Source organism: Astatotilapia calliptera, chromosome 2 (genome assembly GCF_900246225.1).
Source record: "Astatotilapia calliptera chromosome 2, fAstCal1.2, whole genome shotgun sequence".
Taxonomy (NCBI): domain Eukaryota; kingdom Metazoa; phylum Chordata; class Actinopteri; order Cichliformes; family Cichlidae; genus Astatotilapia; species Astatotilapia calliptera.
Genome location: NC_039303.1, coordinates 1711210 through 1739205, shown reverse-complemented (window position 1 = coordinate 1739205; position 27996 = coordinate 1711210). Strand labels below are relative to the sequence as shown.

At 43.2% G+C, this 27996-nt stretch overlaps 3 protein-coding genes across 5 annotated transcripts in view; 1 reads left to right on the top strand and 2 right to left on the bottom strand.

Moving 5' to 3' along the window:
- Positions 1-4: 4 nt before the first annotated feature.
- elf2a (E74-like factor 2a (ets domain transcription factor)) lies at positions 5-18161 on the bottom strand. 2 transcript variants are annotated; one of them, XM_026181459.1, is made up of 9 exons: positions 17875-18161; positions 13288-13371; positions 11358-11613; positions 10196-10303; positions 6144-6260; positions 5762-5845; positions 2088-2280; positions 1604-1858; positions 5-1261 (listed from the first exon to the last, which is right to left on the bottom strand). In XM_026181459.1, the coding sequence occupies exons 2-9, from the start codon at positions 13360-13362 to the stop codon at positions 754-756; spliced, it is 1596 nt and encodes a 531-aa protein (XP_026037244.1). In that variant the 5' UTR covers positions 13363-13371; positions 17875-18161; the 3' UTR covers positions 5-753. The 2 variants fall into 2 exon arrangements, with proteins under 2 accessions (XP_026037244.1, XP_026037253.1); XM_026181468.1 differs by having other exon boundaries at positions 6144-6257.
- A 4972-nt stretch (positions 18162-23133) lies between these two features.
- ndufc1 (NADH:ubiquinone oxidoreductase subunit C1) lies at positions 23134-27929 on the bottom strand. Of its 2 annotated transcripts, none has more exons than XM_026181443.1 (5): positions 27820-27929; positions 27149-27322; positions 26492-26595; positions 24613-24688; positions 23134-23226 (listed from the first exon to the last, which is right to left on the bottom strand). In XM_026181443.1, the coding sequence occupies exons 2-4, from the start codon at positions 27192-27194 to the stop codon at positions 24629-24631; spliced, it is 210 nt and encodes a 69-aa protein (XP_026037228.1). In that variant the 5' UTR covers positions 27195-27322; positions 27820-27929; the 3' UTR covers positions 23134-23226; positions 24613-24628. The 2 variants fall into 2 exon arrangements, with proteins under 2 accessions (XP_026037228.1, XP_026037219.1); XM_026181434.1 differs by lacking the exon at positions 27820-27929 and adding an exon at positions 27455-27518.
- naa15a (N-alpha-acetyltransferase 15, NatA auxiliary subunit a) overlaps positions 27716-27996 on the top strand; it is a 25601-nt gene continuing 25320 nt past the window's right edge. The window contains exon 1 of the mRNA XM_026181421.1: positions 27716-27805. Coding sequence (XP_026037206.1) covers positions 27752-27805 — 54 coding nt within the window. The 5' untranslated portion in view covers positions 27716-27751. The remainder of the gene's footprint in view (positions 27806-27996) is intronic.

The following is a 27996-nucleotide window of genomic DNA, read 5'->3' as shown; positions in this document are numbered from 1 at the left end:
GACATTCTGAATTAACATTTGTTTTATACATATTTCAGTAAAATCTACTTCAATACACTGAGAGTACAAGAAAAAAATCATAATATACTTCTGCGGAGCACACAATCAGTTCTTTTTTCTGGATGCAGATATCCTTGACCCCCACTCTAGGGACAGTAAAAAAAAGAGGATAACAGTGGGAAATAGTGACAGTCCTGTTGAGTTCAGGAGAGCTCTGCAGACGACCCATGAAAGCCTGAAACAAGCGCCAGTTTCAGTCATTGTGAATGTGTCTAAAGCAATGCCCCACTTACTCTGCCATTTAAGTTTTACAGTCTTAAAGTCTGTAACCCAAATGTGAAAGGGGCTACAGAGGAATTCAAACTACATGTGTACTGATACATACTCGTCGAGTATCAAAAATCCTTTTTAAGCTTCCGTTTACAATAAAGTCCTGCTAGCCTCTTATGTTAGCTTTGATTACAAAAACAACTTGTCATTTACGATCTAAGGCCGCCCACGTTTCTGAGCTGTGAACCATCGATGTGTATGTCTAACAGTCCCTTTCGTCCTCTGCGCGGCTTCAGCAGCCAGATAGTCAAAGTGTCTCCTTAGAGACCAGCGTCGGTCGGACGGTCTAAGCCAATAAGGGAGAAGCTCAGTTATGTGTCAGGAGGAGGTGGTGTGGGATGTTCCCTGCACTTCCTCAGTAGTGTCCACAGTCACTTTCTGTACATCCCTCTCCACACCAAACCCCCTCGGGGACCCTGGCTCTCAGGATGATAGTTTTTCCACTGACACTGCCGGCGAGCTGGAGGTGGGCAGGGCCTCTGCTGCCACGTCTGATTGTACTGCGTCACGCTTTGGGGGCTGAATGGGGCTTTTGGTGGGGGCTAAGTGAGACTGGACAGACATCTGTGGCAGCGCCTGAGCCATTGTGGCTGGTTTGGCCAGGATGAGCTGTGGTTTGATGGCGGCCTGCGCTAGCTGTGCAGTGACAGGTTTGGCCTGGATGAGTTGCGTGACCTGGCCTGATGGGTTGGCCTGCATGAGCGTTGCCAGCTGGTTGGCTGGGATTGTGATGATGGTGATCTTCTCTCCTGCTTTTGTCCCAGCAGGAAGCATGGTGGGCAGTGCCTGGATCACAAGTTTAGGGGCAGTGCTAGCAGAGGTGCTCGCTACAGTCACTGGGACTCCTGTGGTAGTTGTGAGGATGGGTGGAGAGTTTAACGCCATTTGACCTAGCGAGTTGGTCATGACCACTGGCATAGCTCGGATGGGCCTGCAGGGATAGACAAGCAAAAGAGTAAACACTGAATACATAAATAAATAAAATCACCACACATACACAACATGTCAGGATCCACACTAAATGTGCTCAATGCTGATCATATAAACTTGAAGCATGTGATCCTCAGTGCACCACATCCAAACAGATCATTTCTCCTGTATAAGACCAGAGGTTCATGATCTGATCAAACAGCACAAGGTTTCCCCTAAAACAGTCTTTGACAGTTTTGTAGAGCAGTAGTGAAAATTAGCCTTAATGTATGTATTTGTTTAGAGTCGGACAATCACATCCTACAGGGCACAGGAAGACTAAATGAGCACATGTCTGTCTGACCTGGTGGTGGTGTTGCTGGGGATGACAGTGACGTAGGTCTGCTGAGGCTGGGAGGTGGTGAGAGATGTAGCGCCCAGGGTGGCCTGGCCCTGCTGGCGAGCCAGATTCTGACTGGACACCACGGTCTCGCTGTCCTCCACTTCCTCTGCCTCCTCGTGATCATCGATCACTCGAATGTTTTTGGGCATGTCTTTAAATTGGTAGGCCAGCCGCTGACCCTCAACTTTGGCAAGGATGCCACGCTGGTAGTAATACCTATACAGAAACAACACATGGAGTATGAACTCTCCAGAACATCAGGATAGGCGGTCAAAACTCATGTCAGAGAGTAAAAACATAAACTACTTTCCCTCTGAGTTCATAAAATAATTGTGAGTCATTATTTGGTCTTTCTGTCTGTTTGCGTCTGATGTGTCTTTAATCATCGTGTCCTGGTAAATCCCGATTGCAGACTGTGATGTGCTCATGGAGCAAAACAGCTCACCTTAGGGCCCGGCCCATAGTCTCGTAGTTCATGTCAGGCTTGTTCTTGTGTTTACCCCACAGTTTAGAAACAGCCTTTGAATCAACAAGTTTGAAGATGCCCTTCTCTCTCTGCATCCACTTGATGTATCTGGGACACGTGTTCTTATCCTGCAGAAGCTCCAGCAGAAACTCCCAGAGGTAGGTGGTGTTACCTGTGGGGAGCACATGATACACGGACTTTCAACACTGAGGTCCTGAAAATGCAGAAAAGCAGTCAAGTTCAAAGACTAGTGCAGATTATTATTATTATTATTATTATTGGTGACGCCTGTCTCAGTCCTGTGTTTTTATTTTATTTTTATATTATTCAAAAGCAACCAAAGGAAATTCATTCAGCCGACCTCATTCAACATTTTTTGTTTCATTTGTTAAAAACAGCCAACATGACCCGGTGTAAAATCGATTTACCCGCCTTGATAAATGGCACTACGGCACCTGACTGTAAGCTTTTCCAACCTGATAGACCAGGCTGATAGATCGATGCAGTGACTGAAATTACTCAAAGAGCACATCAACGACTCGTCTAGGAGGCCCAAACAGAACATCATAAAGATCTGCCTCTGATATTCACCAATAAGAAAGACACTTGTACGGTAAAGTGTTGATATCCTTTTTGCTATCCACATTACCCTACAAGTGATATATTTTGTACTTCTGTGGTATTTGACCACATTATTATGCTGGTAGAGCTAGCTTGAGCCACCCAGGCTGGTTTGGGTAAAGCTGGTATGTTTCTCATTCTTTCTTTAAATACAACAGCTTAAAGATTTTGAATGAATGCTGATGAAATGTGTAGGGAATGTGGAGTGTGGTCATGCATGCACCTTTGACCTCTTCAAGGTAGAATAAGGTGAAAAGGTCTTAAAATTCTCCTTCCTTTGCAGCGCTTAGGGAAAGATCCTGGTACATGGGAAATTACATTTTTCACCCAAACGTCACATCTGACCTGCAACCTTACTTTTACATTTCAAATTGACCCAAAATGCATTTTTGTTTTTACTACAAACCTGGTGATGTACATGAAAATAACAAGCTGCCTCGGTGAAGGGTTTGTAGTTGCTACAGTGGATGGGATATATGTGCTTAGTCGTAGTGCCTGTGTTTCACCAACTCAGCCATAAAGTGGCAGGCCACGTAAAATCAAAGAAGTGCTGTCAGCAGATGCTGAGGTGCCAACTTCCTGGATAGTCGATCGCTACAGAGCTCAAATTTCATATGACCTTTAGACTGGCTCGAGAACAGTGAATAGCGAGCTTCATGGAATGGGTTACTATGGCCAAACAGCTGCATCCAAGCTTACATCACCAAGAACAATGAAGTGTTGGATGTGAAGTACGGACTACAGAACGCCGGTCCATGTATGCGTTCCCTGCTAGCATCTTGCACCCTGCTGCAATGACTGCCTCAGCTTACCGAATGCCGTTGATGCGTTTTGTCCTTTAAGAAAAATTTATCACAAAATTGTTTCACAAAAAGTTTCGCATTACTGTTAAAATCCGGCCCAGAGTTACTAAAACTGTTGTTACTACATCTGCAGACTTTGTGACATCACGTTGAATTGATAACAAAGTGTAACTTAACAATATAGAAGTAATTTCTACTTGACGAATGATCTGATAAGCCAGAACATTAATTTATGTCAGCTCAGTAAGAGAAACAGTTTCCAGGCAGCGCTGCGTTCATGAAAACTCAGACATCTGAGGTAACTGTGAGAGCATGTGCTCGCCTCCTTGAAACAAACTGAATGTTTCAACAGAAACAAAAATAACTGAATATCAAATATGTAACCTTAAATTTATGGTCTTCACATAGTGTAGACTGCTGTTTTTGGTAGTCTTCTAATGTCCCATTTTTGTGAAGACACCATGAGGATGCTTCAGTAGTTTTCTCACATTTCCAAAGACCCAGGCCAACCAGCTGATAACAGCTACTCACCCACGGACATCTATCACGTTAACACTGGTCGAACGCTGGTCAGTGTAAATGTCTGAATGGTCAAACTGAGTGTAAAGTTTTATTTATTTTATATTTTCAAAACTTAAGTTGTTATCCTTTAATGGGTGAAGAGGTTTTCATGAAAGTTATCAAAATAATGTGTAATATAATTCAGTTTGATTTATATAGCCTCAAATCAACACAGTGGGCTGTGAAAAGAATCCAAGGTTGTTGTTTTTTTTTTAAAGCACCATCTCTTGGTCACACTCTGCAACTGAGTGAAAGGGGCGTGTTTATAGTGGAAACTACCAAAGGTTAAATGGGGGGGCTCTAATCGGCTGATGTCAGCTGATGGCTGAAGTGGCAGTTTTCAGTGGTTGTATCTGTACTACAGATGTGTCACATAACGTATTTTTTCCTATATTTACTTTTTGCTCTTGCACATCCGGCCAATGAGCAGACTGAACATTGTCACATGGTTTTTAGTCACATTTTGATTTGCTTGGAGTCACATTTTTCTCCAAACTACAGGGAAAAACTTACACACTCATCAACTGGTTTGGACCAGAGCACTTTACTGGAAAAAGATGGTCCTTCATCAAAACACCCGATCAACAAACTCTGACATGAAGAAAAGTGAAGCATGTAGGTGCTTGCATACACCTTGGCTTTACACAGCAAAAATCTACAGTAAAGCTAAAGGAGTTAAAATATGCAGATGGACTGTTAGCATAGCTTTATACCATGTTTAACTGGTGAGAGCTCCTGTTGGGTTTAGGTCAGCAACAGAACCCCCCCCCCCCAAAAAAAAAAAACCAAACAAACAAAGGGAACTCCAACCTCTTCTAGAATATTACATTTTTTTCAATTCAATTATATTTACACAGCGCCAAATCACAACAACAGTCGCCTCAAGGCGCTTTGTATTGTACGGTCGACCCTACAATAATACATACAGAGAAAAACCAACAATCATATGACCCCCTATGAGCAGCACTTTGGCGACAGTAGGAAGGAAAAACTCCCTTTTAACAGGAAGAAACCTCCGACAGAACCAGGCTCAGGGAGGGGCGGGGCCATCTGCTGTGATTGGTTGGGGTGAGAGAAATATCTGTTTTCTGCAGAGCCCTATTACACTCACTGTCTCCACTCAATCAACCTTTGTCTGCTGTGACGTGCCTGGGAATACCGTAATTATCCTAATATCACTAAAAAGACCAGAGTCGCTGCTTTTAGGAAGCCCTGAAATTCTGTCAATTGAGCAAATGGTACCAGAGTTACAGGTTTTACAGATGTTCAAAAGTGCAAAGTGCCTGTCTGGTAACAGGTTAGGCTTTAGCCGGTTACATTTGGCAGCGTGCTGAAGTTGGCAGCTAACCCATTAGCTATTACTACCTTGATGAACATTTACACCATCAGAATGTTATTAAATGTGCATGTATAAGGTTACAACAACACATACTCGTTCACTAGCACAAATAAACACAGACAGCTTACCCAGGAGATAAAATACTGTCACAACTATTTTTTCTTTTGCCTTCCACTAACATTTAATCGGTAGCTGCAGCTCCCTTTAAGTAAGACAAATATGCAAAAATCATAAAGTGGGAAAATACTGTATCTGGGTTATATCCAGTCATTCTAGGCTAGCAGCTAACAGAGACAGGAGCTGTCTACAGGCAGAGAGCAGCTACAGACCTTTTCCCTCTCTTGGCCTCTTCTTGATGCCCAGATCGAAGGAGCCGTTGGAAGAAGGCTGGTGTGTCTTAGCCTTACGTCCACCTGTACAAACCCACACATAGATCGAGCTTATTCTTCTGCCACATTGTCTGTTGAGCTGATTGACTTTTCATACTTTATGTTACCTTACTCCACTCATAAGTTGGAACAAATCTTGGCATACGGCAGCTTTCAGAGGAAGTTGTCTTTACTGAACTACCTCGTTTGTACTAACACAGCTTCATGCTTTAACTAGAGAGCTGCCTACTGTTGCTTTACAGTTGTACAGCTTTAGAATGAAAAACTGAACATCAGCAAACAAAATAAAAGGTGACAACAGGTGAGCTGTGCTGACACTGACCTCCTCTCTTCTTCTTGGCTACAGGTTCACAGCCAGGAGGGATGGGGAAGCTCTCTTCCTCCATGGGTCCACACTCTGTAGACACCTCCACCACCGTTTCCATCATCACATCATCTGCTGAGGGAACACAAAACAACACTATTCTCCTTCTGCTGCATCATGAAGTGAGACAGACATGAAGACTTTCAGACTGTGTACAACAATAAATCTGGCCTCACATTCTCATAAGATTCTTCAATATCTTCGATATCCAACATCCACAATGACGGCGAAACAACTAGTAGCTCAGTGTTCCAACATTCGAAAGAAGGGACTGCTCTCACAGCTAGAGATTGACGAGGTACAACACAAATGCTATGGCAAGGAGGAGTCAGGACGCCAGGTCAGGGGGGAGATATCATCACCCCCACCCGAGATTGGGTACATAGCCCCAAGTGCGATAGGAGAAGGATCGTTGAGTGCGAGAGGAACTGACCTGAAAGATAGGATCATGGCCAAGCTTGAAACCTGGATCCCCCGTAGCCGGTTACCAAGATTACGTGAAGTACCCTCAGAAGGTCTGCTAGATGATGTTAATGCAGCACTACGGACGATACCTACAACCACGATTACCGACACTAACAAGCTGATCTACAATACGGCAGCAGTGATCAGTGAGATGCTTGGCTACAAGTTGAACAGCCACAAGGGGCAGTACCCTCCATGGAGAAGGAGGCTAGAGGGCAAGATCAAAGTAGCACGGAGGGAGGTTAGCCAACTAACGGAGTTGCAGAAAGGTGCGACAAATAAGGTGCCTAAGAAATACAGCAAGCTGTCCATACCTGAGGCCTTGGAAACTGCCAAGCAAAGACTCACAGCCTTGGCCAGCTGTTTGAGGAGGTACACCAGAGAGATAGAAGGCAGGAGAATAAACCAGCTGTTCTGCACAGAACCAGCAAAGGTGTACTCTCAGTGGCAGGGGAACAATATGAGAACAGCACCACCAAGCCTGGAGACGGAGCAATACTGGAAGAGCATATGGGAGAAGGACGCAACCCATAACGGCAATGCTCAGTGGCTAGTGGATCTGAGGGCAGACCACAGCGACCTCCCTGAACAGGGTCCAGTAACCATCACAGTGGCAGATATCCAAGAAAGGGTCTCCAGTATGAAGAGTTGGACAGCACCAGGGCCCGACATGGTTCACGCCTACTGGCTGAAGAAGCTGACTGCACTCCACGAGCGTCTGGCAGCACAAATGAACCAGCTGCTAGTTAACGAGAGACACCCGAATGGCTAACCGAAGGTCGGACGGTCCTGATCCCCAAGGACCCCAAGAAGGGACCGGTCCCCTCCAACTACCGACCAATAACCTGCCTCAGTACTACATGGAAGCTCCTGTCAGGCATCATATCGGCTAAGATGAACAGGCACATGGGTCAATACATGAGCGGGACACAGAAAGGAATTGGCAAGAATACCAGAGGCGCAAAACACCAGCTACTGGTAGACAGAACAATCAGCCGAGACTGCAAGACCAGACTGACCAACCTGTGCACTGCCTGGATTGATTACAAAAAGGCCTATGACTCAATGGGGCGACCGTGGCTCAGGGGGTTGGGAATCGCATCTGTAACCGGAAGGTCGCCGGTTCGATCCCTGGGCTCTCTGTCCTGGTCGTTGTGTCCTTGGGCAAGACACTTTACCCTACTTGCCTACTGGTGTTGGCCAGAGGGGCCGATGGCGCGATATGGCAGCCTCGCTTCTGTCAGACTGCCCCAGGGCAGCTGTGGCTACAACTGTAGCTTCCTCCACCAGTGTATGAATGTGAGAGTGAATGAATAGTGGTATTGTAAAGCGCTTTGGGTGCCTTGAAAAGCGCTATATAAATCCAATCCATTATTATTATTATTATTATAATGCCCCACAGCTGGATACTGGAATGCCTAGAATTGTACAAGATCAATGGGACCCTAAGAGCCTTCATCAGGAACTCAATGGGGATGTGGCGTACAACACTAGAGGCCAACTCCAAGCCCAGAGCACAAGTCACCATCAAGTGCGGGATCTGCCAGGGAGATTCTGTGTCCCCACTGCTGTTCTGCATAGGCCTGAACCCCTCAGTGAGATCATTAACAAGACTGGCTACGGATACCGACTACGGAACGGAGCAGTTGTCAGCCACCTCCTGTACATGGATGACATCAAGCTGTATGCCAAGAGTGAACGAGACATCGATTCACTGATCCACACTACCAGGCTATACAGCAATGACATTGGAATGTCGTTCGGACTGGAGAAGTGTAGTCGGATGGTAACAAAGAGAGGGAAGGTAGTCAGAACTGAGGGGATTGAACTACCAGAAGGCAACATTGCAGACATAGAGGACAGTTACAAGTACCTGGGGATCCCGCAGGCAAATGGGAACCATGAAGAGGCCGCTAGAAAAGCTGCAACCACCAAGTACCTGCAGAGGGTCAGGCAAGTCCTGAGGAGTCAGCTGAATGGTAAGAACAAGATCCGGGCCATCAACACGTACGCCCTGCCCGTGATCAGGTACCCTGCTGGGGTAATAGGCTGGCCAAAGGAGGAGATAGAAGCCACTGACATAAAGACAAGAAAGCTCCTTACCATGCATGGAGGGTTTCACCCCAAGTCCAGCACCCTGAGGCTGTACGCTAAGCGGAAGGAAGGGGGCCGGGGACTGGTGAGTGTCAGCACCACAGTCCAGGATGAGACAAGGAACATCCAAGAATACATTGGGAAGATGGCCCCAACTGACCGAGTGCTCAGTGAATACCTCAGGCAGCAGAAACCCAAGAAAGAGGAGGGAGACGAGGAACCATCATGGAAGGACAGGCCTCTGCACGGTATGTACCACCGGCAGATAGAGGGGGTGGCTGATATCCAGAAATCCTACCAGTGGCTGGACAAAGCTGGACTGAAAGACAGCACAGAGGCACTAATCATGGCAGCACAAGAACAAGCTCTGAGTACAAGATCCATAGAGGCTGGGGTCTATCACACCAGGCAAGACCCCAGGTGCAGGCTGTATAAAGATGCCCCAGAGACAATCCAGCACATAACAGCAGGGTGCAAGATGCTAGCAGGCAAGGCATACATGGAACGCCATAACCAAGTGGCCGGCATAGTGTACAGGAACATCTGTGCCGAGTATAACCTGGAAGTCCCGAGGTCAAAATGGGAGATGCCCCCAAGGGTGGTGGAGAATGACCGAGCTAAGATCCTGTGGGACTTCCAGATACAGACGGACAAAATGGTGGTGGCTAACCAACCGGACATAGTGGTGGTAGACAAACAGAAGAAGACGGCCGTAGTGATCGATGTAGCGGTTCAAATGACAGCAATATCAGGAAGAAGGAACACGAGAAGCTGGAGAAATACCAAGGGCTCAGAGAAGAGCTCGAGAGGATGTGGAGGGTGAAGGTAACGGTGGTCCCCGTGGTAATCGGAGCACTCGGTGCGGTGACTCCCAAGCTAGGCGAGTGGCTCCAGCAGATCCCGGGAACAACATCGGAGATCTCTGTCCAGAAGAGCGCAGTCCTGGGAACAGCTAAGATACTGCGCAGGACCCTCAAGTTCCCAGGCCTCTGGTAGAGGACCCGAGCTTGAAGGATAAACCGCCCGCAGGGGCGTGCTGGGTGTTTTTATATATGCTCATCAGAAGGTTATTGGTTTGATCCCCCCCTCTGCATGCCAAATATCCTTGGGCAAGATGCTAACCCCAAGTTGCTCTTCGATGCATCCATCGTACTATGAATGTGTGTGTGGAAAAGTTAAACAGAAAGTACTTAGAACAAGTGCTTGTATGGGAAGTTGTGTAAAGCTCTTTGAGTAGAAAAACGCTATATAACAACCAGTCCATTTACCAAAGCATCGCTATATCACTGATATCATGATATGAAACTTTTATGTTGATTAAACATTTATCCCTGTATTGTTGCACACAATCCGATATGGCACCACCCTCATGGACACTGCAGGTAAGTTGCATAAGTCACACATGTAGTGCTTTGTGTGACACAGATTCTGTCATTCATCAGCCTGTTTACCTGTGCTGCGTTCACTGTGCATTCCTCCGGGAGACTCCATGTGCAGAAGCGCTTCAGCGGCTTCAAACGTTTTGTCAAAACACACCATGTCGTGACCTGACATCTCCACTGCAGAGAGAAACCGACTGTCAGTACATACACCTCTGCTAGAAACAGGCTGGGAGCAGCCCTATCATTTTAAATAACTACAGAAATTTCATCTTGGACAAGAAAAAAAACCACAAAAGGGGAAATAAAACCCAAACAAACAACATAACCTCAACTAATATGAAGTGTTACTTCCTTGCTTTGGGGCTGTGCAAGCTGTCTGTTCCTTCTTTCCCATTTCCTGCAATCTGACTAAAAGACTTGGGCATCATTCCTGCCAGCAGAGGGCAGTCTACAACAACACAAGCTCAACTTTCTGGTAAGCAAATGGGTTTGTACTACCAGGTTTGTTTATACAGGATCAAATTACAACATAAATCATGGCACTTTATACTGAAAGGTATAAAGTAACCAGATAATCTAAAGTATTTGGGGGAAAACATTTCAAAAATAAAACAAATAAAACAAGCACTTTGTGATGGTGGGAGGGAAAATGTCCCATTAAACAGGAAGAAAGCTCCAGCAGAGCCAGATTCACTGTGGGGCAACCACCTGCCATGACTGGACGGGGAGGAAGACAGATGTACTGAGTAGAGAAACACTCAGTGCATCACAGTGTATCAAAGGAAGGATAACTGAGGGGAATTCAGGGTTACCTGAACCACGTTAAAGCTCATAGATTTGTTTTTTTGCAGCCAACAAAAAGACAAAAAGTAAAACACAAACAAACCTGATTTCCTCCAGAGCAAGATAGTGATTTACTTTTGGAAGAAGTGAACCAATTCCGTGGTACAGAAAACCCAGTTTGCCACCTGGATAAGACTAAATCCTGCTTCACAGTACAGGCCTCTGATCTCTTACCAAGGCCAGAAAACGTGCAGGTTTCAGTTAGCTGAGCTTCAGTTCTATTTAATATCAAATAAATAATAAATACATAAGTAAATAAATGAAGTCTAAAAAGAATTTAGAAATAATGGATTAAGCTTCTTTTAACCTCCTACTTCAATCATGTACAGATTTCACACACAGAAAAACACGACATTTTTCTAGAGAAGCCATCACTCAGAGGACTCACCAGTCTCCGTCACCTCTGTGACCACCTCCTGCTCCTCAGCCACATCCTGCATCAGGTACGTCTCATCATCGTAGACCAACACCTGAGCAGAGTAGCACTCCTCCACCTGAGCGCTGGGCACCTCCTCTACAATTACTGCAGGACAGCCTTCCTCCTGCAGCACCACCCCCTCCTCCTCTTCCACCTCTTCCTCCATGATCACTGCATCCACTTCCTGCTGAACCACTTCTTCCTCCTCCTCCTCCTCAGCAGGCTGCTGCTCACAGTAGACACAGTTTGACAGATGAAAAAAAGACTGTTTTTACTGCTTTTAGAGACTTTATTGCAACTGAAGACTGAATGCATGACGCCTGAGACACAGACTGTATCAGTTCACTTCTCTCTTCGTGACATGTGCACAGACTCTGGCTCCACATTAAACTGTACCAACCTCATCATCACTGCTGTTTTTGTTTAAACCTGGAGGGTTTTGATTCATACGCTGCTCCTAAATACGTTTGCATTGCACGTCTGTTTTAGTTGCAAATGTGGCTCACGTTTCCATGGAGACAGCGGCGCGCTACAGAGCTGTGCGTTAAAGAAGCATCGAAGCGAAGAATTTGAGGTTTTTTTAATATTCAAAATACTCGATGAATCGTTGCAGCCATAATATAGAATAGATTTTCTTAGCACCATAAAAATGAAGAGAACATAAACAGAATAAATCCACATAACCAAAACAATAAATCGTCTCCTGTTAGCAAAGCATATTTTTCAAACAGTGTTTGGAGTCCATCTTTAGCAGGCTGGCTGTTCTGATTTTCAGTTTTATGTAATTTCCATTTCATGGAGTGTGTTAATGTTTCTACAGCTTTCAAACAAGCTTTATTTGGATTTCATGAAGGACATAACAGCCTCAAGAGACACGAAACCTGAACCTTTCGAACAGCAGACTGAGCTCTCCTTTTGGCTAAATGTTACTTCTGATGCATATCCAGTCTCGCTTTTTTCTCCTCGATATTTCTTTACTCTTCTTGAATGCAGCATAGTTCCCTCCCAGCTGTTAACACAATGTTATGCTACTTGGCTGTTAGCATTACCAACCATGCTGTTAAGTGGTGTCATTTTGGAAATGTGTAGTTATTAGCTGAAGACGCTCAAACACAGCTGAGGTTCTATTTTACTTGCAGATCAGTGCTGAATTCACTGCACTGTTGTAGTGATTTGAACCATTTCTGGAAATCAAGTTAATCACTAAGCTCAAACAAATTATGCATGAAACGAAAAAGGTGTCATGTGTTGCTGAGTCACATGATCTGAGTTTTTCTAACAGACCGTGGGATAGAAAAACAAAAACCGGTTCATAAGGGAAACAATATATTAACAACCCCAAATAGGAACAAAAGTTCTGGCCAGCTCAGTCCCATTCCAGTTAACTCAGTTTAGTCACTCTGTTTTGGTAATCCATCCTAGTTTAGTTAATTGAATGTAAAATACTCCACTTTGGGTTTTCCGAATTAATCCACAAAGGGAAAACTAAATAAGGAAGTCAGAGGTTTGGCAAACAGAATCACAATGCAAAGCCAAGCCAGCAGCCAATCAGATCATCTGGCCAGAAGGATGTACAGCGCCGGAGCAAGGTTGGCTGTTCTGATAGCGTGGCACCCCATCTGAGCCATCTGACACAGGAGGACCAGAAATCGCCGGAGGTAAGTCGAAATACAGTTGTAGAGGCCAACTTCATACTTTGAATTTGCCGGCTAAAACACACTGACTGATAAAGCTCATAACAAAGGAGATAATGGCCTGAACACTCCTACTGCATCAAATCACAGTGCTCTAACTCGTCGACTGTCAGCAGAGTGTGGAGGTCAAACACAAACATAATTACATTATAAAACACACATTCAAAAATAACAAATATGGCCACAATGTTGATACAAGCATTTACCTGTTGGGGGTCCTCCACCACAGTCACATACTCCACTATGTTCCCACCACCATCTGACACCACCACAGAGGTCATCACTCATTCCTGCAAAAACAAAAACAAATTATTGCAATACTTCATGATACAATTGAGATTTTTTTTAATTTGTAACATTGCAATTACATATTGCGACTTATCAACTTTTTGAAATGCAAAGTTAAACTTTATCAATATCTATTTTACTGAATAAGATAAGGCTATTTGTTTTTTTGCTGCAAAATGACATTGTTAAGCATAATGACCACTGTCACTGAAACCTGCCATAAAGGATGGAGTTCTTCTGCAATTATAGGATTTTAGTTTGGCCACTACACACAATCTTTTCCTGGTAGTACAGCAATAACAGGGGGAATCAGTGAAAATCATGGGTTGGTGCCCACATACACAGAAACTCACATTTAACTATTACATTTGTTGTTGGCAACCTTCTTGTTTTATAGGATTATACCCAGAATACTAACAGCTGGCAGCCAGATGAGCCGTGTCCCCACGACTTGTCCTTATTATTAAAGACTCATTGAGACTGATGACAACATGTTGGTAATCTGTCTGTATTTATAACTCACACAGACGTTATTTGCAAGCTTTCAACAATCTCTCTGAGTGACTGCAGTCAGTCCAAGTCAAGCTGTGACTGTTTAAAAAAAGGTTGCCTCCTATCAGATGAGATGAGCCCTCTCGTTCAGAGTATTCCCAGAGTTCACTTAATAATATATCATATTTGGTGTCAATACAATATCAGCATACAAGATATCACGATAAGATACTGTACTGATGTTTTTCCCCCATCCTAAGTGTTTGCATCTGTACAGGGTTGGGATCATAAGAAGCCCACGCTGACCACAGCTCTCCTTTTAACATTGTGGTTATAAAGGATGAAATCTCTTTCATTAAACTGAATTTTGGTGATTTTCAGGGCTGCAACAGTTCAGAGTATCTGGGATTATTCGATCATAAAAATGATTTCTGGACAAATTCTTTGCTTCGATGCTTCGTTTAAGGCACAGCTCTGTAGCGCTTCAATGTCAACATGAACGCCAGCGTTTCACCCACATCTGCGACTAAAAGCAGACCTGCAGTACAAAAGCATTCATGAGCAGCGTGTGAATAAAACGTTTCACAACAGAAACACTGATAACAGTGATGATGACGCTGGCATAGTTTAACGTGGAGTCTGTTTACACGCCGCGGAGAGCAAAGAGGCGGAGCCGTTACCGACACGCTGAGCTCGGGTAGAGTGACAGAAAACAGCAGCGCTGTTCCTGTGATCACCATTAAAACTTTTACTGGGAAAAGCGAGCGGGAGTCCTTCATTAAAGCTTCCGCTCAACAAACTCCGACATGAAGAAAAGAAAAGCGAACTTTGCAGCTGTTCCAGCCACCGCGGTTTGTTTTACACAGCGAGAAATCTGCAGTAAGGCTCCAGAAGTAAGAGCTGTAATAACATATGCAGATGAGCTGCTGACTTAGTCTCAGACCGTGCTTGAATTATACAGCTTATAACTGACTTATTAATTGTGGATGGATTCATCTGCCTGATATTTATTTACCATTCAAACTGATAAATTAGTAATGTTTATGGTTGTGAGCAGCAGACAGTAGCAACCTAACTTAGCCTGAGCACTACAGCTCTATAAAGTCAAAACCTTCAAGTTGCTCAGTTTGTATGAGAAGCTTAAATGTTTAGCAGAAATTCGAGTTTCAACTTTATTTTACTTTTAAACGCAACTTTTAACATTTGGAGTTTTTTTCTGCCTGTGCACTGTTTACACAGCCAAGATCCAGAACACACACAGCTCCGAGGACAGGATAAACGAGTCGGTGCTGTGGGCTAACTTCCAATATGAGCACTTCACAACAGTAGCAGTCCAGAGTAGTAGCTGTGTCCGTCAGGTCTGACACGACCGGTGTTCCAGATCAACTGGCGTTTAGATCAACTGGCGTTGGTCGAACAGATGTGTGGCAGTCTTGCGTTTCAGGAGCTCCTACCGACAAACCAGCAAAAAAACACCAAATGTGTCATCTGTGACACTTGTGAGGTTATCTCAAACACACTCCGTCAGTCTTGATGCTGTTGAACAACAAAATGTTTAAAAATGTGGCGAGTTTACCTGGTGATATCCTCATGCGCGACGCGATCGCGAAAACAGCAAACAAGTAACACCACGCCGTTGTTGTTCACAGGACAGCAAGAGTAAACGATCGGGAGACCCTTGTCGTCGTTATCGTTCCACTCGCACGGTTTATTTCACCGAATTCAGCGTTTTTGCTTCACAACTAAAGCGAGCAGTTTGCTCTGTGCACCAACATGGAGTCGAGTCAACCAGCGCCACCTCTGGCCAAGTGCCACAGCCTACAGCCAGATCAACCTGTGACACACATCTGCACCACGTTTGAATTCGTGTCATGCACATTTGTACCTTTCAATTGTGTGTTTGTGCGTCATGCAAATAAACCTTTGAAAAGAATGAAATGATATCATATATTCCTTATTGGCCTACATTTGTACAAAATTCCAAATTATATACACAAAGTCATAGAAATCACCACTCCAATTGGTCATCATGATTTTAATATTCTCTTTTTCCATAACAATGAAATACGCCTTGGACAAATATGACACATCAATATTTCATTAGTGTTGTAACATCACATGTCGCTAGCATAGTCTGTCTGTGTCTTTTCCCTGAAAATGAATATTTCCAGCCAATATAGGCAATTCATCAACATGGCTGGAGTTATATACAGTCTGTATAAGTGTGGTTAATCTAATGAAGATTTGTAAGGAGACGGCAGTTACTGTGAATCCACAGCAGTTACACAGTGATTAGTAATAAACAGCCAGTGAGAGTGAGTGGATATGACTGTTCCCACCACTAACACATGACCATAGCCCACTACTAGATTAACTTGTGACACATCTGCACCTGCTGCTATGATCACAGTGAGTAGAGGCTGAGTGGCTGCACTTACCCCTGGTACATCCAAATCTGCCCACAAACATGTTGAAAGATGCAATGCCAGCAATGTGGATTGTCAACACTGAAAACAATCAGTAAGCAAAGACAACAGGGATCACTTTTTTCTGTTTATTTAGCACCCACAACATTTGTAGTCGCCTTCTGCACAGGGGAAGTCCACACACACTGTGTGGTACCACTTTCCACAGAAGGTGCAATCTGCAAGATTGAATGAGATTGTCAGAGTCATTGTCTGGCTGTTTATTACTAATCACCTGCTGTACATTCACAGTAACTGCCATCTCCTTACAAATGTTTATTAGATTGACCACACTTATGCAGACTGTATATCACAACCAACTCTAACATGTTTGTTTGCAGAGGGAAGACACAGACAGACTACGCTAACGACATGTGATGTTACAACACTGGTGAAATATTAGTGTGTTCACGACATTTTTCGTATGGGCAAAAGTATTGATATCAGGATGGTGATTCTTATGTGTATGTCATTTGGCATTTTGTACAAATGTAGGCTGATATTAAATACATGATATCATTTCATTCATTTCAAAGGTTTGTTTGCATGACGCACAAACACACAATTGAAAGGTGCAAATGTGCATGACACGAATTCAAACGTGGTGCAGATGTGTGTCACAGGTTGATCTGGCTGTAGGCTGTGGCACTTGGCCAGAGGTGGCGCTGGTTGACTCGAGTCCATGTTAGTGCACAGAGCAAACTGCTCGCTTTAGTTGTGGAGCAAAAACGCTGAATTCGGTGAAATAAACCGTGCGAGTGGAACGATAACGACGACAAGGGTCTCCCGATCGTTTACTCTTGCTGTCCTGTGAACAACAACGGCGTGGTGTTACTTGTTTGCTGTTTTCGCGATCGCGTCGCGCATGAGGATATCACCAGGTAAACTCGCCACATTTTTAAACATTTTGTTGTTCAACAGCATCAAGACTGACGGAGTGTGTTTGAGATAACCTCACAAGTGTCACAGATGACACATTTGGCGTTTTTTTTGCTGGTTTGTCGGTAGGAGCTCCTGAAACGCAAGACTGCCACACATCTGTTCGACCAACGCCAGTTGATCTAAACGCCAGTTGATCTGGAACACCGGCTGGTGTGAGGAGATCAGACAATGACCGTTCACAGCACGCAGGCTGATGTTTACTTCCTGAGTAGGTTGGCGCCGCTATTTGTCACCGAGTCTTAAAGCTTCAACCTCTACAGCTAACCTGTTAGCTAATGCTTCTGCTGTTTCCAATAAAGACTCATCCATCTTACTTAATGTTGCTCGTAACTTTGTCCACGCGGCATTATTTGTGTGTAAAAACGTTTTCTTATTGCGTTATCACGACTGTTTAGCAGAAGCTAGCATTAAGGGGAGTTGTTGAGCAGTTAGCGCTATATAAGAACCAGTCCATTTAGCAGATAGCTAGCCAACATGAACATCGTTTTTATTATACATTTTATACCCGCGCTAGGTAAATTCTATAACAAATATGACATGTGCAGTGTGCACTGGTCGGTAGCAGAATCTGTTGACATGTTAATGCCTCGAGTTTTCGGTCCTTACCTTGTTTTGCTTTTGCTGATGAAAAGTCAGTTCCACGGCTAGCGCTAGCTGGGCCCAATGTTTGCTAAGTTAACCAAGGCCAAAACGCTTACTTCGCTTGCATAAAAAGATGTTTGCAGCGGGTCTTCGTTACTCGGAAATCGCTTCGCAGACGCCTATAAATGTTTTTCTTGAACACAAACCCCAAAGTTGTGTTTCCTTCGTGCTATCCTGTAGCTTTCCGGCGCGCCGCCTCTTCGCCACAACCGAGCCAGGTCAGGGCACGGTACGCCGTGACGTCAAGACGACGTTCTTCCTTGAAAAAAAAAAACGCAAACAAACAAAAAGCACTAAAAAGCAGCGTGTGAGATTTTTTTTTTTTAAATCGTGATGGAGGACCAGTATTGCCGATACCTTAAACTTATAAAGGGAGCTTATACAGGGCAGAGCAGTGTGTCATCATTTAAGATAAAAAAAAACATTAATTAGCAAATTCTGAATATATTTTAATACTAACTAAATAGATGTGTTTATTACTTCCCAAAATAATTAGTCAACACAATAAAACACCAAAACCAAGTTTTTTGGAATCTGGAACGTAAATGTGTCTGTCTTTAAAGCACTTTTGGTCGATTTCCGTTTTACATAAATAAAAGACACTTGAAAGTCAACAGAAAGGGTTCTTATATTCAGACATTTTTCATAGTTCATGTTTGTGGTATGGAGGGAAATATTTACTTCTGCTTCCTGATCTTGCTCTATGTCGTTTGTGGATAATTTGTGATGATTTGTATAGCAATAACAATTTGTTTTTAAGAGTGTCTTATAGAGTAGTTTGTCAGTGCAGCCGCATTTAAAATTAAGTGGTGTGCAAAAGAAGAATGAGAGAAAAGAGTAGAATGAGTATACAACCAGGTAGTGATGGTGTGATAAGGCCCCGGGAGCTTTGCTTCACCAAAGGCAGCGCACACGAAGCGCCGTTTAACAGCTCAAGTGCTGACACCTGCTGGTCATTTGATGTTCAGCAGCCCTGCTGTTATATATGGATACGTACCAGTGGATCTGTAAACTAGGGATGGATATCGTCACTGACTTTTACAACTGATTCAATTCTGATTCTGAGTAGGATGAAGTTTACACTTTTTCTGTTCCTACCTCTTTATTTCAAATTCCATTATTTACAAGTCAGAATTCAATGTTGAAGGTGGCTGCGCGTGAAAGGAGTGGGACGTTCAGCGACTGCTCGGATTTTGGCAGGGTCTGTCTTCACCTGTCCCCCTGCCAGAATATAGAAAAGTGACGGATGGTGAATGGAACCCGCACTTCTCTGTTTTTACATACAGATGATTTTCCAGTAGCCACTCAAGCACAGTGTGAACATGGACTTGAGGCTCTTGGAGATCCTTGGACAAACACGAAAAGGTTTAGGAAGTCTCTGAGAATGTCATTCACTAGTGCCTGAAAAACTGCTGGTGCATTTATGAATGGGATGACCCAATGGTATATTAAAGCCTGTTTTCCATTCACCGCCCCCCTCTGATGTGGAATAGTGGGGGTTACACAGGTCCAGTTTTGTGAAGATGGTGGCGCTGTGGATGGGTTCAGAGTTTTTTCCAACCTGAGATGAGATCCAGCACGGATAGCTGTTGGACCAGTGAAGAAGAGATGACCGCGCCGGTCTTAAATGCAGCCATGCTGATTGTCACTTAATGAGAAATAGGTCAGTAAGAGTGTCCGAGGTCCTGCCCAGGGGTGGAACTGCATGGGAAAACACAGGAGGAGATGGAAACACAATGGCCGCTCACACAGAATTTAAAAACAAATACTACTGTGCTTAAGGAACACTCCTTAATAGATTTATTGTGACGCCCCGCAGTGGTTGAGGGGATGTGGCTTTTTGTGAATAGGACACTGCCTTTCCATATCACAGGTTTTCTTACCCAAACTGTCCTGGACAGTTTTTTCCTGTGATATTTCCGTCTTGTGAGCAGAGACTAAACCCTTTCTTGCTGTAATATCTGGCTTAAAGTGATCTGTTGGAGAATCGCCACAAGTGGGATATAAGAGTTTCATATTCAGTCTTTTCTTTCCTGTTTTGTTGTGAAGAAATGCCAGTTGTCAGACATATTTTTGCAAGAATGTTAGTCCCGTGGCAAAAGGTTGATTTGTGTCTCTTCAATGAGCAATAAGCTCAACTAATAATTCAGGAATTTAGAGGAGAAATATTTGTCTCTGTTTCATGGTAAACAACAGATCCTTTCAAATATGATCCAGTCTTAAATGATATTTTGGAAAAGACAGTCTTTGTAAAAGGCTGCAAATAATCTTTCACTTTGTTTTTTTAAATATTGACTATGCACATGTATATTTTGCCCACATAATTAGCAGTATGTGTAAACTTTTCTCAGTTAATAAATTGTCCTTGATTTATGCAGAAAACTTCTGCTGTGGAAACTGAAATAATTGTTTCTGCTCGAACCTACATTTATTCATGTTGTGATCGTTATTGATGGTTTCAAGTGTTTTGTGGCCAAGAACAGTCAGAAGATTAGTCAGCATATGAACCTTTTTAAGGAAACAGTTACATTTTGGGGGTATTTATACAATTAAAACTAGCATTGCACAGAGTGCATGTAGTGAAGTAAAACTTACTAGCCTCTCCCAATTCGAGTGAATAATTGTATCGTCGTCTGGTATAATGTAACACAAATATTTGTAGTCAGCCAAAATTCAATTTTTCAATTCAATTTTATTTACACAGCACCAAATCACAACAACAGTCACCTCAAGATGCTGTATATTGTACAGTAGACCCTACAATAATACATACAGAGAAAAACCCAACAATCATATGACCCCCTGTGAGCAGCACTTTGGCGACAGTGGGAAGGAAAAACTCCCTTTGGACAGGAAGAGATCACAAACAAAACATTTACAGACCACATTTTAATATCACTGTAATATTTAATTGACACACATATTTCACAAATCACCAGAAAAACTCTCAGTTCATCAAAAATGTTCCAGGTTAACTCTTTTTTTTTTTTTTTACGTCAACTGGTTAGATTTGCTTAAATATTTTACTCTCTGCTTTCCACATATTGCATATGCAGATTTATCAATTTGAGTATGTTGTTTTGTTTTGACCAGATTAAAGATCTCGCGGTAAAGGCTGCTATCTTCAGTTCATGCAAATAGATGTTCAAGTTATCTTCAGGTAACCATGAAAATGATGCTGATTAAAATATTTGTAATAAAGTTGTTTTCTTCTGCTACCACTGAGCAGCTGTTTGCTCAGTATAATGAAACATCTTTGCAAACACGGTAGAAAAAAATGCATTTTTCTTTCTGAGGTGTCTGTAGTGGAAGTAACACCCTGGATGTCGATTTGCAGGGCCTACAACTCCAATACAAGGAATCTGTTTTGGCTCTTTCCCATTCAGAGTTCAGCTGGAGTCGATGTGGATGAGGGGACTCGCCCAGTCCCAACTACCGTGAAACTGTCCAGGTGTCTGTCCTGGATAAGGAGAAACCTGAGTAGCCCTTGTAGGTCAAACCTTATCAGTCCCACCTGTTAATGGTAGCTCCCTGTTGATTGGCAGGCTTTCCTGCGCAGGAAAGATTAATGTATAATGGCCAGGGTAGCCTGTAAGAGCTCTTTGCACTAATAAAGAATAACACTCAGACTTTTACTGTTTCACAAAAGGGTAAAAAGTTAGTGTCCACAATTTAGACTTTAATTGCAAGAAATGTTTTCAAAGCAATTTAGCAGGAGCGCTGCAAAGCAAAATCAAACCAAATAGTAATACTCAAACTAATTAAAAAACATAATTCAATCAACTGAACAATAGATATCTATACAAGTGGGAAGAACCCAGAAACCCGTCTTTCACTGATGTCACATCTTCACACTTTGGTCATTCAGTCACGTTGCTGTCTGATCTCCACCCACACCTCCTCTGTCTTTCTACAGCCTCATCATGTTATTAGAATCACTATTATTCTACTTTCTGATTCATTATACTGGTTAACTTAAACATGTTTGTTATTTATATTCAACATGCCAGTATTGAGCACAATTAACCCTCAGTGAAACATAAGTTATGGTAACTGGTACACATTAGTGTTGGGTTAGACTTCAGTGTCTTTCTACCCCAGGTCGTCATAATTTTCAGATCAAACAAACTTAAATGTTAGACAAAGATAACACGAGTAAGCACAAAATGCACTTTCTAAATGAAGGTATTTATTATTAAGGGGAAAAAGATGTAAACCGACGTGGCCCTGTGTGAAAGAGTGATTGTCCCCTAAACCTAATAACTGGTTGGGCCACCTTTGCAGCCATCAACAGGTATGACATCACTGCCTATCGATCCATCAGTTCTCCTCAGGCTTGGCAGGACCCGACCTCCAGTGACGGCTTGGCAGGTCCCTCCCACTCGCTGACCTCCGGCCCAGGCTGAGGTGGGTGAGCTGCTGGTGGAAGGGGAGAAAGCTCAGCTCCCCAGCAGCGGCACCGCAGACCACGCCCCCACCACACGGTAATAAAAAACAAATGCATAACAACATAACTATGGAAAGAAAAAAAATGAACCATGGTTGCTAGCATGGCTTAGTACAGATCGCTTCCAACTAGTGAAGTATGTTATTTTACACAATGGAACTACTTTCACCAGTTCAAAAAAATAAAATAAATCAGAGATCAGTTTAAACTATTGTACTCTACTCACCGATAAACCAACTCCAGCCCTCGGGAGCTACCGTCCCCCAGCTTTTAGATGCATCCTTGTTCCGACACACCTGAACCACATGATTGGCTTGTTACCAGGCCTTTGCCAAACTTGACGGCATGCTGAAGAGGTAATCCAAACATTTGATTCAGCTGTGTTGGAGTAGGGATGCATCTAAAAGCTGGGGGCAGTAGCTCTCGAGGGCTGGCGTTGGACGCCCCTGCTTTAGGTCATGAGCTCAGACAACCTACTAAACTGCTGCAGGGACATTTTTGTTTCCCTTCAAACTTTACACTGAAACAATCCCATGTTTGTTTTTAGGTTTGAATTCAAGAAGTGAATAAAATGTAGTCTTATCACCGTTATGTTGGCTAAATTCCTTCAAACTTTACACCTTTTACTTTCTAAGCTTCATTGTGTTCAGTGTTTTTCTAAGAACGAATGCAGCTCAGGCAGACGTTCAAAAACAAAACAAAACTGTATGAGAGTGCTGCTGGGAGTAGCATCTAAACAAACTCAATATGTACAAAATGACTGTGAGTCAAGTACGTTCACATGATAAATGTTTTTATTTACACGTAATCCACGTTGAGAAATGGGGACGAGACAAACCAGAAAGAAGCAGACCAACACCAACAACCTCCTGGACAGGAAAAGAGACAATTAGATATATCATCACACTGCACAACACTAGTGGTGCAACGGATCAAAAGCCTCACGGTTCGGTTCGGCAAAAAAAGACAAAAATTGAACATTTAATTATTTACTTATTGAAGTTTTTTTTGCCTGTTAAAAACATTCAACTCAACACTCATTCCACACAACTATTAAAAACATTATGGTTCAATATAGTGCAGTACAGTCTTTGTATCTACCACTCAGTTCAATTTTATTCATAAAGCTCCAAATCACAACAGCAGTCGCCACAAGGCGCTTTATAATGTAAGGCAGACCCTACAATAATACACACCGCTCATTGCATCGCTGTGATGGTCACGTAGCTTTCCGTTGACCTGGAGCTCCACCCGTTTGTAGTTGGGCAACAGAAGATGCCTGGGACAGCTCAGCCATAACTTTAAACTTTTCCTGCTCATACATGCTTGGAACGATCTTGCCACTAAAGTGGACGCGCGACAGGATATCATAGCGTGGCTCAAGCACGTCCATCACAGTTTAAACACCTTGTTTGGCACAACAGAATACGGCCTCCCGTCTGCAGCTAAACGCCGCAGTAGCTTCTGTAACAGCTTTAGCCCGGTCGGACTGGGCAGCAAAGGGCTGCTTAAATGCCACAAACTCCTCTGCTCCTCCACTTGGACCGCCAGCGCTGACCATAGCTATCGCTTGACAGACCCACCACGCCACCATACACATACTTTTTTTCGAATCTTTGGATCACGTGCGTGCCGAACCGTGGAGTGGGATCGGTTTGGATTACGGATGAACCGTGATCCGTTGCACCACTACACAGCACCAATAATAATAGTAAGATGTATAACTGATCAGTGATTCATATTTAAACTGAAACATTACATGTATAAAGCCTAATTTACACCACGGAGCCCTGTTTGTGAAGTTGGATTTAAGAACATGTTTACAGCCATCTCGTGCCAGTGCTGGTAACAGACAGGACCAGCAATGCAGTGGAAAGCAACGAGACCGGAACATTAAAAGCAGTTTAAGAGTCTTTTGAATTGCCCCAAGCAATAAAGAAAAAACAACAAGGGTTTACCATACTGTCCACTGTCACTCTTCTGTCTCTTAAGCAGTAAGTCAGTTTACATTGTTGGCTAGCTAGGCTACGGTTTATAGAGCACTTTATGAACGAGGGCAGTGAGGAGGAGAGCTTGTTTGAGTCAGCTGCACCTGATGGCACTAAATATGTTCCAAAAACTTTAGAAACCTACTTCTTAAATGCATCTTTACAGGCAGTGTTAAATCTATCAGTTGTTTGTGAAGGGCGCTCTTGTGTAAATTAGCTTTAATACTTGTAGTGTCCACTTAAATTTCAGTATTTAGAGGCGCTCACCTGTGAGTTTTGTAGGTTATTCCAGGCCATTCCTCACTTTGTACTCATGAGTGTCTGTGCTGTGCTGTTTGAAGAGCTGCAAATGGAAGGCCGAGAAGCCACAAGTCACTTACATGTGCGTTTGTCAATTCCCTATTTTAAATACATCACATCGTAATCTTAACTCCTGTATTGTTCCGCAGATCTACAAGAAATGGCTGTCAAATGTCTGATTGTAAGACTAACATTGAAGGAACTATTTTTTTTAAAAATCCTTAAAACCACTTAAATTCAGGTGCCAGACACACTATGGACCGAGCTTCAGAACAAAACACATGTTACAGTAAAAACAATAAAAACATTTAAAAAAATCTTGCTGCTCATTGCTGCCCTCTACTGTGTAAAATTAAGACAAGCATAGAGACAACACTAAGCACCATCTTTGTCACGCTTTTAGCCTGTAGCAGCGGTCCCCAACCTTTTTTGCACCACAGACCGGTACCGGTCCGAGGCCCGGGGGTTGGGGACCGCTGTTCTATAGCTTATATAATAGTTTGCATGACTTTGATTGTCAAAAGAAGCCGGAGTGCCCAGAGAGAGAGTATCTGTAGGCACAGGGAGAACACGCACACTCGACACAGAGGGTCACAGCTCTGGTTCAAACTGGGAACCTTCATACTGTGAGGTAACAGCCCAGCCAGGATTCAGGCTCAAGAAAATCACTCTGTAATCATTCTGCCTGACATGAATACATGCATTTAAAGGCAAGTCAAGAGTGTAAACTTCCAGTTTGATGCATTAAACAGAATTCAACCAGAGACAAATAAAAGGGAAACTCTGACAACATATAGTCTGAGGCAGTCTAGAATGCAGGTTTACCCTGACATGAAGGGAACTCTGAGTTAGGGCTGGGCCATTTTATACCTTTCACGGTAATACCGGTACAATGTTGGGCAACGATAAGAAAATGAAATATCGCGATAGAATATGGGTAAAACGCGCATGCACGGTGCCTTTATTTTCATACGCACACGGTGGAAAAAGCATGGCAGCGACAGAGAATGAGAAAGGCGAAAGTGGATCGTTGAATGAAACGAATCAGAATTGGTTTGTAAAAATGGTTCAGTGGTGTGGAACTGGTTTAGCTTTCGTCCGTCAGATACACACCAAAGCACAATGTCTGGTAGAGCGTGCTAGCGGATCATCGTTATTACCGTGGTTTTTGGAAAATAAGTCGCTATTAAAACCTCTTTTTAAGTGTTGTGGATATTCTACATGGTTATGCTGAGGATATGTCGGCCAGTTTCCACTGGAAATACCTTTTGGTTAAACTGTCAGCGAGGAATTTGCATTTGCACTGTTAAATGTTTATATAACTTTAATGCAGATAAAAAACAGCTGCTTGTTTCAGTGAAAATACATTGATGTTTTTTTTTTGCACCAATAAAGTTGTGGAGTTTTAAAGTACTTTGTCTGGCGTCAGTTATATCGTCAATTATATCGTTATGGCAAATTTCAAAATATATACCATGATAACTATTTTTGGCCATATTTCCCTGCCCTACTCTGAGTTTTTTTTAATCAAGTGAGCCAACTTAAACTCTGAAACAAATACTAAGGTAACACACTCTGAAACCAATCTGCTGGCTAGCACGTTTTCTCCAACAAACTAAGTTACGTGACATTGGTATAGGTTGCATTCACATAACATTAAACTCCACAGAGCCTATGCAAACAAATGCTGCACTCTGAATACAACTCAAGTCACAGCGAATGCACTCAGACCTGATTGAACTACATAATCAGCTTTTTCAGGACCAAAGTCTCAGTTCTGCATCAACTCACAGTGGAGCTACTTCTAAAACAGCACCTTGGTGTACATATGAAATGATGCACTCACCAGGCCCCATAGGAAAGCAGTTGTTCCAAAAGCAAGACCCACTCTGAACCAGTTGGGGTTGGTCATATCAGGCTTGGAGCTTGTGAAAGCAGACCTGCAGCCAGCTGGAACAATGAGAAACCACAACAACATGAAAAACACGGTCTTTGTATGGGCAGCCAGTACTCATACAGTCCAAGTAACGGTACATGGAATGGTTCTTATATAGCGCCTTTCTACTTCCCTGTTCATACAAGCACCTTTTATTAACTCTAACATTTACACACATCCACACTAACGGATACATTGGAGAACAACTTGGGCTTATTATCTTGCTTAGGGACATTTGGCAAGTCAAGGATCGAACCACCAACCGTGATTAGTAGATGACCTGTTAGATGTTTTTTAATCTTTACACAAAACAAAACATGCACTGAAAACCTGGGTTGAAAGCAGTTGCTAATACTTTGCCAGTCTTTAGCTTTGATGTTTTATTTTACCCCTTAGTTATAAAGCCAAAACCAATTCATGCTACCAGAATGCTAAACTAAGCTAAGCTAAGCTAAGCTAAGCTAAGGTCAGCCTGCAAAACAAACAGTCACTGTTTTAAATAACGAGCCAAATCACGTAGCCTTAAAATTTTTAACGACGATAATTAACAGCTTTTCGTGATTTTACCTCTGCTGACGAAAACAGCCCTGGACAGCAACCGGTTGAAAGTCATTTTCGCTGAAGAGAGCACCTTCCTCTCGACTCGCACGTTCGCACCGCGGTTGATTAAACTTCCTGTCAGACCTGATACCAAGATCACCGATAAATCAAACGACCACTCCGGAGCATCCTGCCCCTTTACTGGAAACAAACATTTGATTATGGTTAAACTGGTATCTTGATACAGACATAATCCAATTTTACGTTATACAATAAAATTAACGAATGAATTTGTCAGTTATTATATTTAAATATCCAGAAATTACTCTTTACCACTACAGTGAAAGAAATATCACTGCGTATAACGTGGTTTAATTGCGGTGTCATCTGATGCACGGTGAGGTGCCAGTCAAACGTGTGTTCGCCCACCACCTCCGACCTGTGAGCAGGCTCACAGAACAGGCTGACCCGGAGGAGAAGCGCGTCGGCCATTTTGCTCGGAAGGGGGCCTTGGCGTCAACACGTGAGAAAGAGAGGTGTCTCAAAAGATCGAAACAGCCTGGTCTCTCTACCTCAGCCAGGACATTATTATTCATGTTTAAACCGAAAGAGACATAAGAAGCTACTACAATGCCCACAATCACCCTGCCGCCGAAAGAGAACGCGCTCTTCAAAAGAATTCTGGTAGGTTAAAATACCCGAGATCACGTTAGCTTGCTGGCTAATGGTAGTTTGCCAAGTAGCCTTCAGTTGCGAGATCTACAAGAGACGTGCCAGTGAATTAGGGATGTGTTCGCTACGCCAGACACACTGCGATTAAGTCGGCAGTTTTATTAAGCAGTAGCTGGAACACCGCGAAACCAGTCACGTGTTGT